At 44.1% G+C, this 17,164-nt stretch overlaps 1 protein-coding gene across 1 annotated transcript in view; it reads left to right on the top strand.

Moving 5' to 3' along the window:
- Positions 1–5,268: 5,268 nt before the first annotated feature.
- Positions 5,269–17,164, top strand: part of ENDOD1 (endonuclease domain containing 1) — a 33,526-nt gene continuing 21,630 nt past the window's right edge. Inside the window, exon 1 of the mRNA XM_019737555.2 lies at positions 5,269–5,987. Coding sequence (XP_019593114.2) covers positions 5,688–5,987 — 300 coding nt within the window. The 5' untranslated portion in view covers positions 5,269–5,687. The remainder of the gene's footprint in view (positions 5,988–17,164) is intronic.

The raw sequence follows: 17,164 nt of genomic DNA, 5'->3' as shown, positions 1-17,164 counted from the left end.
TGATGTGACTTGTGCTTGTTGCTAATGTTAGATTTGCAACAGATGCCCTCATTGTTGGGTCCTGGGTACATGTGGAGCAGATTAACAAAGCAAAGACAAAGCCCTCAAATGCCCAGCGAGTTTAATAGTAGGATTTGCTGCAAGGTGCAGGGGGCTTCCACTGTGTTAGACAAGGTGAAGGAGACAGGTGAGAGACCCAGGAACTGAGTCCACAGTCTAGATGCCTTTGGAAATGTAGGGAGAGCTCTTGGGAGCATCAAGAGGAGGCATCTTCACATGGAGACAAACAGTAATACCCAGGTCTGTGGTGAAAATGGCAAGTCATCTATCTAGTCACCACAGGTGGCCAAAATTAGGATGCAGAGGAACCAGATAGCAAGTCTAGGGGGACAGTAAATAGTTCAATAAATGTGACTGATGTCCTGGTTCTTTCTGCTCCTTTGCATTTTTCTCAATACAATAAAGCCTTTTTAGACAAATCAGAGGAGGGTAGTTATATATGATGAAACTGCTAGGTCTTAGCACGAAATGCTGGGACTTTCTTTGCCCCTCCCTTGTCTTCAGAATGCTCTCATTTCACTTCTGTAAGGTAATTTAAATGTTTCTTAATAGCTACTGAATGTGCTTTTTTTCCTCTAATTTTTAGTTAGTTGCCTGAACCCTTGTGGAAATTAATGCTGTACAGTGTGGTAGAGATCATATTTATTTGACTCTGTTGCCTCCTACACATACAAAGTTTAACAGACGTTGTCCTAATGCCCACAATGATTCCAGTGCTAATGCATCAGAAGGTGAGCTGATACTTGGTCAAAGCAGATGGACCCAGGAGGGTCTTTTGGTTTCAGGAGGGTTGTGCTGTAAAGGTCTGTGCCCTGAAGATGCTGCCTTGATTTAGAATTGAATTGCCAAGTTGAATCTTGCAGCTAACCTATCTATAAACAACATTTAATCTTTCTGAAAATAAAACCAAAGCCCTAAAATACCTGTGTTGCAATTTCCAGATTTTTGTAATTGTGGGTTATTAATTTTTTTCCTAACTGGAAGTCTGGCCACCTACCTATAGAGGAACTCTATGGAAGAAACGAACTAGTATTTACTGAGTTTTGCAATAGGTTAGGTACTTCATATTGGTTATTTAATTTGATTCTCATGTCAACAATATGAGGTAGGTATTATTGCCATTTTGCAGATGAGAGATTTAAGGTTCAGAAAGCTCATATAACTTGTAAGTGGCAGAGCTCAAATTTAAACCACAGTCTCTTGATGCCCAAACCTATGCTTTTTCCATTTATCTGCACTTTTGGAGCTTTTTTACAATTCGCATATGCTGTTACGTGCCGACTAAGACAGACACACATGGGTAGAGATAAGACTGAATATTTTCCTTAATTATTTTTTAGTGACAAACAGTAACTGTTTTAAACTCATAAGTAATTACAATGGAATAGATACTTGGACAGATGGATTTCTGAAATAAATGTTTAAAGTTCTGTGTTTAAAACACAGGTGACCTGGTACCTTAGACAGGGAGTTCCAGGACAGTTGAGACCATATTTTATTCATTCTGTGTCCCCAGCAATTAGCACTGAGCCTGGCCCACAAGGGGAAGGGGGGCACTCAGTGTTTGTTGAATGAATAACTAAGTTTCTCTTCTATGCACATCAGTATTTGGAAGAAAGAGATCATCTACTTAATTTAAACAGACTTCCTTCACCCACTGAGCAGGCTGTTGTCTTCAGTAATATTGCCGTAGACTGAATGTTTGTGTCCCCTCAAATTTCAGACATTGGAACTTATTGCATGATTGTGTTTAGAAGTAGGGCCTGTGGAAAGTAATTAGGTTGGAGAGTGGAATCCTCATGAAAGTGATTAGTGCTCTTATAGAAGAGACCCCAGAGAGCTCACTTGCCCCTTCTATGTGGGGACACCTGTCTATGAACAAGGAAGTGGGCTCTCACCAGACACTGATTCTACTGGCGCTTTGATCTTGGACTTCCCAGCCTCCAGAACTGTGCAAAATAAATGTTTGTTGTTTATAAGCAACCCAGTCTATGACATTTTGTTTTAGCCTGAAAGGACTACGACAAATATTAAATAACATTAATACAGATTAGGCAAGAGAGCCAAGCCAAGCAATTTATCCATATCTGAGAATGTAGATTTTGGTCATCTTGCTTCATCAGAAACTTCATTTCGTATTTGTAGCATAAGGTAGAATGACAGTGATCTATGAACAACTACTGAAAATGAAATCCTCCTGAGATTTTTCTAAAATTTATACTTACTAAATCTACAGTGGTTTCCAAACTTCAACTGACTTTAATATTATTTGTTTTAAAAAAGTACTTTGGTTTTCTCTTTTCCAAGATAGTTTCTCTATATAAATTTTTTTTTTTTTTTTTTTTTTTTTTTAAATTGGGGAAGGGGAACAGGACTTTATTGGGGAACACTGTGTACTTCCAGGCCTTTTTTTTTTTTTTTCCCAAGTCAAGTTGTTTTCCTTTCAATCTCAGTTGTGGAGGGTGCTTTTCAGCTTCAAGTTGTTCTTGCTAGCTCCAGGTCCAGTTGCCGTTGCTAGTTGCAGGGGGCGCTGCCCACCATCCCTTGCGGGAGTCAAGGAATTGAACTGGCAACCTTGTGGTTGAGAGCCCACACTCCAACCAGCTGAGCCATCCGGGAGGCAGCTCAGCTCAAGGTGCCGTGTTCAACCTTAGTTGCAGGGGGCAGAGCCCACCATCCCTTGCGGAACTCGAGGAGTTGAACTGGCAACCTTGTGGTTGAGAGCCCACTGGCCCATGTGGGAATCGAACCGGCAGCCTTCGGAGTTAGGAGCATGGAGCTCTAACCGCCTGAGCCACCGGGCCGGCCCCTATATAAAATTTTAAACATATAAAAATAGAATAAAATAATTTTACTTATTCTATCATACAATTATTGAACTCTCTCAGTCTCCTATTATCCTTTGCATATGTTCACACAGTGTGATCATAAGATGCGTAACGTTTTTTATTGTACTTTCCTAATTTTTCTATTAGAATCATGTTAATAGCACTTTAACAAAAAGTTTCCTTTTTTTCCTGGAAAGTTTTTTGTTGTTGTTTTGTTTTTTTACTTTCTTAATGCAAAGGCAATATATATTCTAGATAAATAAAAATATACAGATCAAAAACATAAATATTATTTAAAATGGAGAAAATTAAAAATGTGGACATTTAAAACAGAATGTTGTACATTCTCACATTGACAGCTGAATACATTTTAAAAGGGAACATATAATCAGCAAGAAACAAAAAGCCAGGGAAGTTCGTTTATTCCCCTTTCTAAATATACAATATTCACTCATGTCTGCATGTCTGTTCTCTGAATAAACTCTTTTTGGGGCACAGAAGTTGAGCTAAATTAAGTTTGGTGGGAAGAGGCTTGAGAGTCTCTTTAATTTCAGAGACATTAAAATGTGAAAAAAATGCATATCTTAGAATCAATGAAACATGGTATATGAATACATTTAAAACTTAAAACAACACTAGCAGGTAGGTTCATTATCCTCATTTTATAGGTGAGAGAATTGAGGCATAGAGAGACTCAATAATTTGCCCAAGATCACATGGCCATTAAAAAGAGACAGCATTACTGTCTCCCAGACAGTCTGACTCCAGAGTTCAATCTCATAATCACTACACTCTTCTCCCTATAGATATGGAAAGCCAAAAAAAAGTTTCAGAAAAATTATTTAAAAAATTTTTATTCATGAATTTATTTTTTATTGAGGTACATCAAAAAATTATTTCAAATATTTCTCTGTATGAAGGATTCAAAGCTATTCCAGTCTGAAGTAATTCTCTAACATCTGGACAAATACCCAAAAGACAGTTGAACACCCCAGAAGTGCCCATTAGTTGGATCAGGCGTCTTTTTTAGTGCAGTCTAACGGGGAGAGAGTGTGTATGTGTACACAGGTGCACTTCTTCCAGGGGCATTGAAGTTGTCTAATATTACTTTTAGACATCATCCAAAGTGTAGCTTTGCTAGAAAGAAGACAGCTCTGCCCACAATTTTAGTTGAGCATGACTCAGCCTTCTGTTGGCCTGGGTGTCAATAACCCTTTTGACTCAGAGGCCTTCTGCCTCTCACTAGAGGATTTGAAGCAGGCATGCTTTCTTAGATTTAGTCACTATTAGGAAAATAAATCAGGGATTCTAACCCAAAATAGGAGCTATTCCTCAGCCTCCTCACCTCTCCTATTAATCCAAAGGGAGTTAATTTACTTATTATTTGTCAAGTTCATACGCGTGCCGGACAGTCTACAGATAGGAGAGCCAAAGAAGTAGCTTCAGGCACCTAGAAATTATTCTAGTTTATGAGCCACTATTTCAATGTATGTTATCATTAAGTGTGATTTTCTATTATACCATTCCCATGGTCTGTCCAGGTTAGCTTCTTCCCAGATTAGCCTAGGTGACCCTTATCTGCTCTCATAACACACTTCCTTCACACTGTATTGTAGTTGCTTGTCCGTCTGTCTTTCCTACCAACTTCAAGTTCTGTGGTACAATGGTTTATGTCAGTCTTGCACTGGAATGAAGCTGGAGACAGCATGAAGTCAATGTTACAGAACTCATTGGCTGCGTGATAGTTCCCGGCACTGCCCTTACTTGGTCGAAGGCAGAGCAGCTGGCCCCGTTAATGTCATCCTTTAGGTCTCAGCTCAGACACCACTTCTTCAAGCAAACCCCAGACCATACCTGAATCGCTGTAGGGGTCTGGTTCTCATAGATCCATGTTCAGTGTTTACTCATTCCTTTAATAGAATGTTTCTTTGACTAATGACAAGCTTTCCCACTAGACTGTCATCTTCATGACCACAGGGACTCTGACCTTATTTACCACTGAACCCTGCCACCTGACCCAGGCTGGCACGTAGGTGCTCAGTGGGATGAATGAAGCAATGAATCAATGAATCTATTAACCAATGATGCTGGCTGGTCTTCTTGTTTTCTTGGTATTGATTTTGTTTCTAAGCTTTGCCCCAAGTAAACCACAGGGCCATTCTGTCTATCTAGGTTAGGAATTTCCTATAAGAGGATTTCTTAACTTGGGTCTCGGGGCTTCTGATCTGCCATAACGGCATCAAAATTGTGTTCCTGTGAAAACGGTTGAGCATTTAGTTGGGAGGGGAGACTACTTTTCATTGGATTTCAGAGGAGGTCTCTGCCCAGCCACTAAGAAGAACCACAGTTCCGTGAGCATCTCACACCGCCCCTTTGCATTCCCGAGGGTCCCTGGGGCACGCAGCCCAAGGGACCGTCCCTTCCCAGTCCTTCGGCTTAGGCTGACTCCGCTCAAATCTTCCACTCTTCGGAGCGCGCGTTCTTGCGGACTGCGGAGACGAGGCAGTGCAGTGGCAGGTGCCCTGCGTCTCCAGGCCGGCCTACAGCCCAGGGGACGTTGCCAGCATCCTCCGGCCCCGGCACTGGGCCTCTGCAGCCATCTTCAGGGAGGGAGGGTGCTCAGGAGGCGCGGCCCGGGGACGTGGACCCGCCCCTGCCGCCGGGGCCGCCCAGCTTGGCCCAGCTCAGCAGCCCGCGCCGGGGTTCCGACTTCCCCTCCCAGCCGCGCTCGCGGCCTCGAGCTCCACTCCCGGCCGGCAGAGCTCGCTCTGTGGCCGCCCCGCGCTCACAGAGGCCGCCATGGGCCCCGCGCGCTGGCTCGCGCTGGGCAGCATCCTCGCCGTGGGCGCGCTGCTGGAAGGCCGGCTGGTGGGCCAGGAGGACGCCGGCTTTGGAGAATGTGACCAGTTCTTCTATGCCGAGACCCCGCCTGCGGGGCTGGCGGCCGAGGGACACGTGAAGATCTGTCAGCGCTCCGAGGGCACTGAGCGCTTCGCCACTTTGTACAGCACCCGGGACCACATCCCCGTGTACTCGGCGTTCCGCGCCCCGCGCCTGGCGCCCGGCGGCGCTGAAGAGCGCTGGCTGGTGGAGCCCCAGGTAAGCAAGGTGGTCCCCCAGCCCGACAGCTGGGCTGGGCTCCAAGGGCGCTTAGCTGCCACCGCTAGGGGTAGGGCGGGAAAAGGGAGCCCCCACGCCCTCAGCGGCAGAGTCAGGAAACGCGGGTTTCGGATCCACCCCACTGCGCCCCCGGAGTTACAGCGTACCTCGCCCGCCCCTGTCAACGCCACCGCTGGAGCTCAGCGATCTGCGAGCTTTCACTAAAACCGCACGGACGGAGGTCTCCAGTGGGCGGTTCCCAGTGGGAGGTGGTTCTCCCTGCATTTCTGTGTAGACATCTGCAGTGTCTCATTCATTTCCTGAATAGTGAGGATGGTGAGACCGAAACCCAGGAGACCATTCATCTCAGCAGGAAGTCTAAGCTGGGAGCTCATAGGCCTTGGAGCAGGTCATTACCACAATTTGGGGGCAATGGGTAGGTGCGTGGGCATTTTCATGCCCATTTTGCAAAAGGGTAGATCAAGACCTGGGGTGGTGAAAAGACTTGCCGAAGACCACCCAGCTGGTAAGAGAGGATAGGTCTTTTGGCTAGAAGTTCACTGCCCTTTATATTAGGGAAAGCTTCCATTTTGCAGAGGCCGCCTGCAGCTGAAAATCCTTCCTGTCTGTGCAGGACATCAAGTAAATTCGGTCTGAAGTGTATTGAGTTAGGACAATAAAGGTATAGATTTTTAGAAAGGCAATGGGATAATTATAAATGATAGGGAAACATTGACTACTTCCAATTAATGGGGAGGACAAACCAGTTTTTCCTGACTCTTTATATTATCAGACTACTTGGAAATCATGTCACCTCTTAGAGTGTACTGTCCCGTCTGGTAAGGGTCACCAAACACTTAGGTCCCCAGATGCCCCGCTGACCCTGACCTAACACATCTTGCCCCACCTCTGCTCAGCCAGTCTCCTCTCTAGAACACCCAGCCAGCCTCCCCTCTGGCCATTTCTTGCCCTCACCGGCCTCCCACCTGCCTCTGCACCTGCCGCAGCTTGCCAAGGCCACCCTAGCTGGGGGAGGAGCTGACCCACTCAGCCTGCTATTCCTGATGGCCACAGCTGCCCGGAACCACATGGGTGAACCGGAGACCCACTTTCAGGTGCTTCATTCAGAACCCTGGGTTGTAATCTCTGTGCTCTCATTCAGATATTTCTAGCTCTCAGAGCTTGACTAGATCTCATGCAATCTGCACCTGAGTCTCCTTACCTTCTCTGCATCCATTCCACCCACCCGCACCTGTTGATGTCAGGACCTATGAGATCAGGCATCTGAAAAAGCCTTTGTAAATTGTGCACCCTTAAGACACATATTAATCTAAAACTAGTTTGCCCCCAACTGCACCCCTCGGAGCGCTCTTCTTATTCCCCAGCTCATTATGCGTTGTGATTGTGGGCCTGTGGGATAAAACAGATGATCTGGTCTTTCTTTTTGAAGATCCCATGGATGCCCTGGGGAGGAAAAACATACCCTATTTCCCCGAAAATAAGACCTAGCCGGACAATCAGCTCTACTGTGTCTTTTGAAGCAAAAATTAATATAAGACCTGGTATTATATTATATATTATATTATATTTATTATATTATATAAGACCCGGTCTGATAGTATAGTAAAATAAAACCGGCCTTATATTAATTTTTGCTCCAAAAGACGCATTAGAGCTGATTGTCCGGCTAGGTCTTATTTTGGGGAAACACGTGAGGAAGACACGGGAATGCATGCTAAACAAATTTCAGTTAAATTCAGAACACATTTAGTAATCACCTGCTGTGTGCCAGGCACTTAGAGTACCAGGAGAATAGAGTGTAGCTCTTGAACTTCAAGGGCTTCCTGGTCTGTAGATGAAGCATGCTGGGTGGAGAGGTGGTGCTGAGAGCCATGCTGTGTATGTTCAAGTCTTAGTTCCTCCACTGACCAGCTGTAAACCTGGAGATAATAACAGGGTAGATTAAATGAGTTATTACATAGAAAATTCTCTGAGAGGTGCCTGGCACCTAAGTACTAGCTGTTATTGTGACATGAGCAAAAGCCCATAATTTACTAAAGGTAAACAAAGTCCTACTGGATGTAATCTGTCTTGGAGGTGATAGGGGAAAGCCTCAGGGTCAGGATGACATTTGAGCTGTGCCTGGAAGGATGAGGGGAGTTCAGAAGGGACGCGAGGAGGAGGAGGAGGACATTCCAAGTAGAGGCAACATCACAAGTGAGAAATGCAGAGTCAGGTATTAGTGTGTGGGGAGTGGTTGGAGCATCTAACCTGTGCAATTGAAAAGATTACAGTCTACTCACATGTTCAGAATGACGGGGAATAGTGGAAGGGAGGGGTCATGTATGAAGGCGTAATCAAAGAGGGCTTCGGTAGGCAGAGCCGTGCATGCAGTTGTGGGAGCAGTCACAAAGGAGCAAGGTTCGGCAGAGAGGAAGTGGTCAGAACCATCCCCTAGGCAGCGGAGAGCCTGGGCCCCTGGGGTGGACGGATAATGAGGAATGGGACTAAGGAGATAAAAGAGGTTGGGAAAGGAGGGGGAAATAGTTCCAAGTGGCAGCTCTAGAGGTGAGATATACAGTGTTTTGGAAAAGGACAGGACCCAGAGTTCCCAGCGAGGGAGGTTGGGATGTCACAGTGGCTGATGCTTTTTCCTGCATGATGGTCTTATGTCCCACTGCCCCCTTCCTGTGAAGTCAGCTAGGAGCCAGAGGGTGTTAGGAGCGAGGCAGTGGAAGAGGGCGGGAGAAGCTGCAAGATGAGAAGCAGGCAGGCTCCGGAGCACACTGCAGCAAACCTGACCGCTGTGCTGCCTGCTCCCTGAGGCCTGCCTCACTGCCAAGGTCCCCACTGCAGAAAGATGCCCAGGGTCAGCATGGACTTCTGGCTGCTTCAAAGCACTGGGTAATGCTGAGTCGTCTTATGTCCACATCACCTTTTTATGAGGTCAGCGTTACGGAGAGGCCTGGCACACAGGAGAGGAAGAGGTCAGATACCAAAGGAGCTTTGGGCTTACCTTCAGTAATGAGTTGGGCAGGGCTGCACTGGCCCTGGGGTTCCCAAAGCCCAACTCAGCAGGTTTCACGGCTGTCCTTGCAATTTCCCTCTGAAAAAAACAAAAAACAAAACAAAACAACTCCTAAAGCAAAGATCATAGAAACTGAGTCACTCTTTCCTTAACACCTTTAAGGTGTTGGCTGCCCCACACCTGCAGAACAAAGTACATCCTGAAGAATGCACTGTACAAGTCCCCCATGCCCTGGATCCTGTTCCAGCCCCACCTTGTTTCTCAGTCCTCCCCACCCTCACTTGTTAAGTTCTAGTATTATCCAGCTGCCCAGAGGGCCTCATAAGCCATACTGTTTGTTACATCTGTTTCTTTGCTTATGCTGATTCCTTTTGCTGCTAATGCCCTTTCTACACTGCCCCCATCTTGCCTCTCACTTCCTCCTCCCCTGCTCCATCTTTTAAAACTGCCGAAGTGTCACCTCTTCCAGAAAGAATCGCCCATCCATCTGTGTTAGGTCCACTTCCTGAGTTCGATCTGCCTCTCACTGCTCCTATAATCTCTCTATTTTTGTACTTACCACATTGTTTTATAATTACCTGCTTATGTGTTTGTTTCCCATCATGAGCCCCTGAGAGCTGAGGACTGAGTCTTACTCATGCTCGTTTTCCAAGTGCCGAGGACGTGGAATGCACTCATAAGTGTTGAATAACAGAGTTTGATGGTTGAGTCAGTCAGGCTGCAGCAGGTGCGATGGTCAGCGTGACCTTTGCTGGTGGGGTGCTTACCACTTCAGAAGCTTGTCCCATGACTGGCCGGCAGCCCCCGTTACAAACGTTCCATATGCAGAGCTGCAACCTTCCTCTAAGTCTGCCCCATCAGGCCTAGCTCTACCCCCACATGATTTGAATCTCTTCTCTGGATCACAGCTCTTTACTGTCAGACACAGGACCCCATGTCTACCTACACTGGAGGAATTTAAATGGGGTCTTCTGAGGGATGGAATGAGAACTTTAAAAGGAAGCAGGGAAAACAGGGATGGTGTAGGTTTTATATGAAATGTGGTCTCCTTTAAATTGAGAACGGGGAGAAGGAAGAAAAAAAAAAAAGATGAGAAAATGTGTCCACATTAGCATGATGGAGATAGTGTGAAGGTTTCCAGTCAAGACTCCAGAGAACTGAGAACTAGATTCTCAGTTCAGTACAGCCTCAAACCTTTTGGTCTCTGAACTCCTTTCCATTTGATGGAAGAATTTGTGGTGAGGATACCAGTGATGGCTTTCCAAAGCACATTGTCAGTTCGTGCTAGAAGCCAACGTGTAAGACCTTATCATTTTATAAATATGAATACTGGAAGAATCTGGCTTTATATTCAGCTTATACTTGATAGTTTATCTTACAAAATACTGTGCAGTAGATATTGTCTTCATTGTAGAGATGAGAAAACTGGCTCAGAGAGGTTAATTGATGTGCCCAAGGTCACACAGCTTGGATTAGAACTCTAGTTCAAGGGCTCTTTTAATATACCATGGAGATTCTTTGATTTCACAGTGGATCCACTGCATTAATGGTTATTGGAATTTTATGCTCATCTTTTATATGGAAATCATGATTTCTACTCCATTTCTCTTTCTCAACAGTTGTAGGGCAAGTAAGAGCACATATTTGGCCACATAAATGTTGCTTAGGTGTTAGTGACTCTGCAGTGAAAAGATATTATGGTTAACTCAAAAGCATTTTCCTAACGGGCCCAGTGAGGTCATATTTCAAATCTTAGTAAATGCACGTGAATGTTGTCACAAGTTAGAACTTTGATTAAGTTCTTGATCTTTAGTTTCCAACAGTGACTTGATTACATACCTTGACACATTAATTTATTTTAACATCGTCCTCTTTTCATTGTGTCAGAGAATAGATATATGGAACATATCATACACTTAAATCTCAGTGTAAGGGATGCAGCAAACAAGACAATTCTGATTCTCACAATTTTTTCCTTACTGGAGTGCAAATAGCAAAAAAAAACCAAAAAAAAAACCCCAAACAAACAAACAAAAAAAAAAACGGGCTCATGAAGGCTACCCTTTATTGTATTTTTCTCCTTTTCTCATGTTTTTCTTTATCTCTGAATTCAGTGTTTCCATTTGATTCGCAGTCATTCTCAGGAGCAAGTTAAGGTACTTGCCTATATTGGCAGAACATTGTAGGGACATTTGGTCCTGAAATAGTCCAGTGGTGGCAGATCTGTACACCATTCTTTCAGTTCAGACTTAAATTTGGACAATCCAGGGAAGGATCTATCATTTATTGATTCCTTACTATGGGCAAGGGTCTTCACAAAATAACTCATTCATACAAGTCTAGGTATTACCGTGTTTCCCCGAAAATAAGACCTAGCCAGCCCATCAGCTCTAATGTGTCTTTTGGAACAAAAATTAATATAAGACCTGGTATTATATTATATTATACTCGGTCTTATATTGTAGTATATTAGACTCAGTCATACAGTAATATAAGCACGGATCATACCGTTTTTCCCCAAAAATAAGACCTAGCCAGACAATCAGCTCTAATGCGTCTTTTGGAGCAAGAATTATATAAGACCTGGTCTTATAGTAATTTTTTCTCCAAAAGGCGCATTAGAGCTGATGGTCTGGCTAGGTCTTATTTTGGGGGAAAAACGGTATGATCTGTGCTTTATAGTTTAGGAAACTGATGTTCAGAGTGATTATATAACTTATTCAAGATCATACAGCTGCTAAGTGGCAAAGCTTGGATTAAAGTTTATGGTTGCCCAACTCCAAAGTTCTTAGGCCTTCTCTCTACTTTGTCTTGCTGTCTTCCCATTACAGTGTCAGTGTTTTCTCTCCAGATTTCAAATTGACCAACTGGATTTGTTATTTTATTTTTATTTTACTGAATTAATCCAGTTCTTCGGGTGATTTATGGCTTTGCTTCTAACACACTATTCTCAAAAACCCCACCTTCAAATTGTCATTAGTTCAGTTATTAGCTCCTGGTGATTGAATGGTGCTTTCCTTGAGGAATAAAGATTTTATTCTTTTTTTTTTTTTAATTTAAAAAATTTTTTTATTTTGGAATATTGGGAAACAGTGTGTTTCTCCAGGCCCATCAGCTCCAAGTCATTGCCTTCAATCTAGTTGTGGAGGGTGCAGCTCACTGGCCCATGCGGGAATCGAACCGGCAGCCCTGTTCAGAGCTCGCGCTCTAACCAACTGAGCCATCCGGCCACCCTAAAGATTTTATTCTTTGGGTTTCAGATTTCTCTTCCTTTTAACCTGTCAGCTCGACAAGTGAAAATATGAGAAAATAAATCCTCCTACTTGCCGGTAGCGTTTGCTTCCAGTGATCTGGTCTTGCTCCTAGAATTACCGTTAGTTCAAGAATGTGTTCTCCTTCAAGTTGCCTATCATGTCTCCTGAGTAGTCACATACCCTTTTGTTGCACAGACCTTGGCGTCTGTGGCAGTAATAATTTGTTGCCTGCTGATATATTTATGTGGCCACTGAAAGGAAGGAGAAATAAAAAAGAAAACGACTCATAGGGTAAACCAAAAATAGAAGTACCAGTGAGTACTCCAGTCATGCGTTTATTGACCCAGTGCCTGACAGGAGTGCGGCTCAATCAAAAGAGGTCAAGCTAAGGGCATTTTATAATTGTAATCAAAGCTGAAAATATGGGTACAGTTCATTTTGCAGAGTAAACAGATGGCTGCAATAGTATTTGAATATATAAGTTAACTCACATGTTCCCATTGACTTGCACCATAGTTTTAGGGATGATTGGTCTTGTGTTTTGACTGACCTTCAGTCCGCAGCAATACCTGATGCTTTAACAAAGCCCTGGGCCCTCTGCTGATCAATTCTTTAAGTCAACAAATATTTACTTGAGCACCTGTTATGTGTCAGGCACTGTTCTAGGCCCTGAGAATAGAACAGAGAATCAAACAGACAAAAATAACGAGGCTCATGGAGCTTAATATCTAATAGAGGACACAGGTGATAAAATAAATACGTCAAAGACATAGCATATTAAATAGTGAAACGTGCTAAGGAGAAAAATAAAGCAAGGCAGGAGGATCTGAGCTATCAGGGAAAAGGTGAAGTTTTAAAAGGGAAGACATCACTGAGGAGGTAGGTGACTGTGTGTATAGACCTGAAGGAAGTGACAAAGCCAATAATGCAGGTATCTGGAGGAAGAATGTCCCAGGCAGGGGGAACAGTACGTGCAAAGGCCCTGAGGCACAAGTGTTCCTTGTGTTTAAAGAAGAAGCCAGTGTGACTAGAGAAGGCTAAATGAAGAGAGTAGCAGGAGACGAGGTCAGACAGGTGGGGCAGGAGATGGCAGATCATTTAGGGCCTTCTGGACTATTTGAAGGAAATTTGGCTTTTACTCCATGCGAGACAGGAAGTGGTTGTACCAGCTTTGAGCAGAGGATTTGGATGTGATGTGACTTACATTTTAATAGCATCATTTTGGTTGCTGCATTGAGAACAGACTGTGGGGGTTCAAAGACAGAAACAGAGAGACCAGATAGAAGGTTTCTGTAATCTGGCAAGAGACAGTGGTGGTTTGGACCAGGGTGGTGGTAGTCCAGTTCTGGATATATTTTGAAGAAAGAACCAAGAGTCTTCGGGGTGAGAGAAAGGGAGGAGTCACAGGTGACACCAAGGACTTTGGCCAGAACAATTAGAAGAATGGCGTTGCCGTGAATAAGATGAGAATATTAACAGAGAAGCTGGTGTGTTAGATGCGCTAAGTGTGAGATGCCTTCGGTTTTCACTGGAGCTTCAAGTAGGGATCTAGAGCTCACTGGGTCCTTACCACATACCGGGCACTCTTCTAGGCATGTGTTTTCCACACGTAATCTCAATTCTCACAACAGCCATAGGAAATAGGTGCTATTATTATCCTCCACACAGAGGAACAAACTGAGTCACAGAGAGGGTAAATTACTCTTCCAAATTCATGCAGCTAGGAAGTGATGGAACTGGGGTTTAAACCCAGGCTGTCTGACACCAGAGAACACATGGAGCTGCCTCTGTTACCAAACCTATTAATGTATTAGGAGAATTCCTATTTAACTCTCCATAAGGCACCAGATTGGGGTGGAGAGGAATAGAGTGTCTAAAAACTCTGTCCAGCAACGCGTATTATCCCGTGGGTCTCTGAGTGTGTTGGGTGTGGAGCTGTTGCTGCTGTAGGTGGGTTGGGTGCAGTACATGAGCCTGAGGAAGGCCTAGCTCCTGACCAGATGCCAGTTGCCCAAAGGGGAGGGGTGCAGGCATATCACACCCGCCAGAGACCCACCTCTGGAGCAGAGGTAGAGGACTCACTCATCGATCCGTCCTTCAGCCATAGTCAATTCAGTAACCTCTCCTATGCACCCAGCCTGGTTCACCAGGGAAGTAAAGCCAGCTGAACCCAGCACATTCTGAAACTTAATAACCCCGTAATGCAATAAGCCCTGCTCTGGCACCTAAAGAGGGCCTTGCTTCAACTCAGAACACCCCACCTCCTTGAAAGTGCAGAAATTCCTTTTTCCTTTATGGCAGGTAGTAAGCTGAAGTCCTTTCCCTGTGCAAGGTCTTACCTTTGCCCTCATATCCTAGGTAATCTGGCTTCAACTCAGCTTGGTAGATGAGCCTTCCTTATGTGTGTGGGAGATGGCAGTGTTGATTTCAGAAAATCTCCTTGCCATTATCTTAGTGTTTCTAACTAAGGGAAGATGTTGATCCATATCACATTAGTTTGTTGACTGAAGGTACCAAGATGCATGACTGACCAGGAACCATTTTAAGGAAATGGCCACTATTCATGTTCCAGAAAGACTGGGCATCCACTATCCGGGTAGTCTTAGGACACACAAAAGCATAGGGAAAGGAAAGCCAAGTTTAGGAATCATACAAGGTCTTTTCTCATTCTTGGACACCTCCATTGTATCTCGACCAAGGTATCCGTGATAACATTGGACGGCTCCTTCATGGCTGAGTGGACCATTTGGGATGGTTGATAATCTTGCTTCTGCACCTCAGTTGGACAGACTTCACCCCTGTCATTCCTACCTTCTACACTCTGAAGTACAAGCTCCCATCGTCTTTGTTCAGGCCTCTGCAAAACAGCTTCCTGCCTGGTTAACCCCTTCTGCCTGAGTCTCCTCCAGACTTTTTCCATTCTGAAGCCAAAGAAATGCTCTCAAAACATGAATCCCATTATGTTTCCCACAGTCTCACTGGAAACCCTTCAGGACTCCCTATTTTTTCTTCAGGTAAAGATAAGTCCTTATCTTTTGGTCTCCAGACTCCTGCGTGGTCCGTCTCCCATTCCCCTCTCGGCCTTATCTGGTGTCATAAGCCTTGCCATGCCTTTACCTCTAGCCATTTTGGCTTATTTCTGTGTTGTTTTTTTCTTTTTTATTTATTTCCATGTTCTCTTCCATCACAGGGCCTTTGTAGCTGCTGTCTGTAGTAGTAATTGTTGTTGTTTTATTATCTTTCGTGATATTCCCAACTAGGTCAACTGCCCAAAATACTCTGGTAGCACCAAATATACCTTTCTTTGTTAGCGTATTGCAATGATACATTTCTTTGTGTGGCTGATTAAGTGCCACCCAACTAGATTCTAAGTTCCATGAGAGTAGGGCCCAGGGCTATTATTGCACCTCATTGAATCCTCATTGTCTAATACAGGGACCAGCAAACTTTTTCTGTAAAGGGTCAAATAGTAAATATTTCAGGCTTTGCGGGGCCATATAGTCTCTGTTGCAACTATTCAACTGGGCTGTTTTAGCACAAAAATAGCCACAGACGATATAGACATGAATGAGTGTGGCTGTGTTCCAAGGGAACTTTATTTATAAAAACAGGTGGTAGGTTGGGTTTGGCTCACAGGCTGCAGTTTGCTAATCCTGGTCTAGCATAATGCCAGCACTCAGTAAGTGATTAATAAATGTTGAATGTTGAGCACTTGGCAAGTATGGATTGAATAATGACAGTGAAATTTGAAAGCTGTATGATCCTCCTTTTTCATGTGATTGTGGTTGTCATTATTTATAATATTTAGGGTTTGGGGGGGATTATAAAAGTAATATATGCTTACAATGAAAATGTTTTGAGCATTTTCAAAGTGTATAGAGAGCTCCCTTCTCGCAGATAACAAATCTTTACAGTGCGTGTGTGGGCGCGCGCGCACGCTAACATTCCAGAAATTTCCATTATGCATAGAGATACATGTATGTCTGCATATCCTTTATTCTTGTCAACAAGTTTCAGCACCCTTTTGGACTCTGTGAAGCCACATCTAACAAGCTCTTCAAATACCCATCACAGCCATGGAGTGGGAGAGTCAAGGGACTCTTTTGATAAGCATAAACAATTTATTTCATTTAGAAATAGAAGACCTGGGAATTTCAAATGCAAAGTCGAATTCATCACCTTTTTCTTTCAAGTTTGTATCATGTGTATCTCGTGGATGGCTTGAAATAATCCTGCCTTCTTTCCTCTTCCTGTGTTCCTGAGCAGAGGTTATCCTCCTCTTATAGGCGACAGAGGCCCAGGGAGTCACTGTCTACCCAAAGTCACCAGGCCGTAAGTGGCAGAGCTGTCAAATCTCATTTCTAATCTGGTGTTCTATTCCTAAACCCTGCTGCCGTATAGTCTTACATTTAGAGGAACTTGGGGAAGCATGACATTCAAAAATCCCAGGAGAAAAGATCAAAGAAATGGAAATGATTTTGCCTGAAGGCAGACTTACTAGCCTCCTGATGATGTTTATTACACAACATGGAATAGCAGATGCTGTCTCTTTTGTGCTTAAGATAAGAGGTCATAAGATTTAATAGCTCAAGGAGGGTTTAGGTTGGATGCAAGTAAACCAGTTCCTGACAGTGAGAGTTGTTATGCTGTGGAAAAAGGTCTCAGGGCTGTCAACTCTCTTCTAAGGATCTTTAAAATGCATGGTAAATTTTGCCCCTTGCTTTGGAGAAAAGCTGTCTCTTAGAGCTATCATGTGTAGAGACAGTCTATGAGCCTTTCCTAATTTTTGCTGAGGGTGACTCCATAATTGAGGTGACAGTGGTATCTCGCAGACTTCAGTTCCATGCTCAAGTGACTCACTGACCAGGCTTCTTTCTGCTGTTGCTCTTACTGCT

Source organism: Rhinolophus sinicus, linkage group LG06 (genome assembly GCF_036562045.2).
Source record: "Rhinolophus sinicus isolate RSC01 linkage group LG06, ASM3656204v1, whole genome shotgun sequence".
NCBI classification, from domain to species: domain Eukaryota; kingdom Metazoa; phylum Chordata; class Mammalia; order Chiroptera; family Rhinolophidae; genus Rhinolophus; species Rhinolophus sinicus.
Note: the sequence above shows the minus strand (reverse complement) of the source record. Positions and strands in the feature narration are given on the sequence as shown.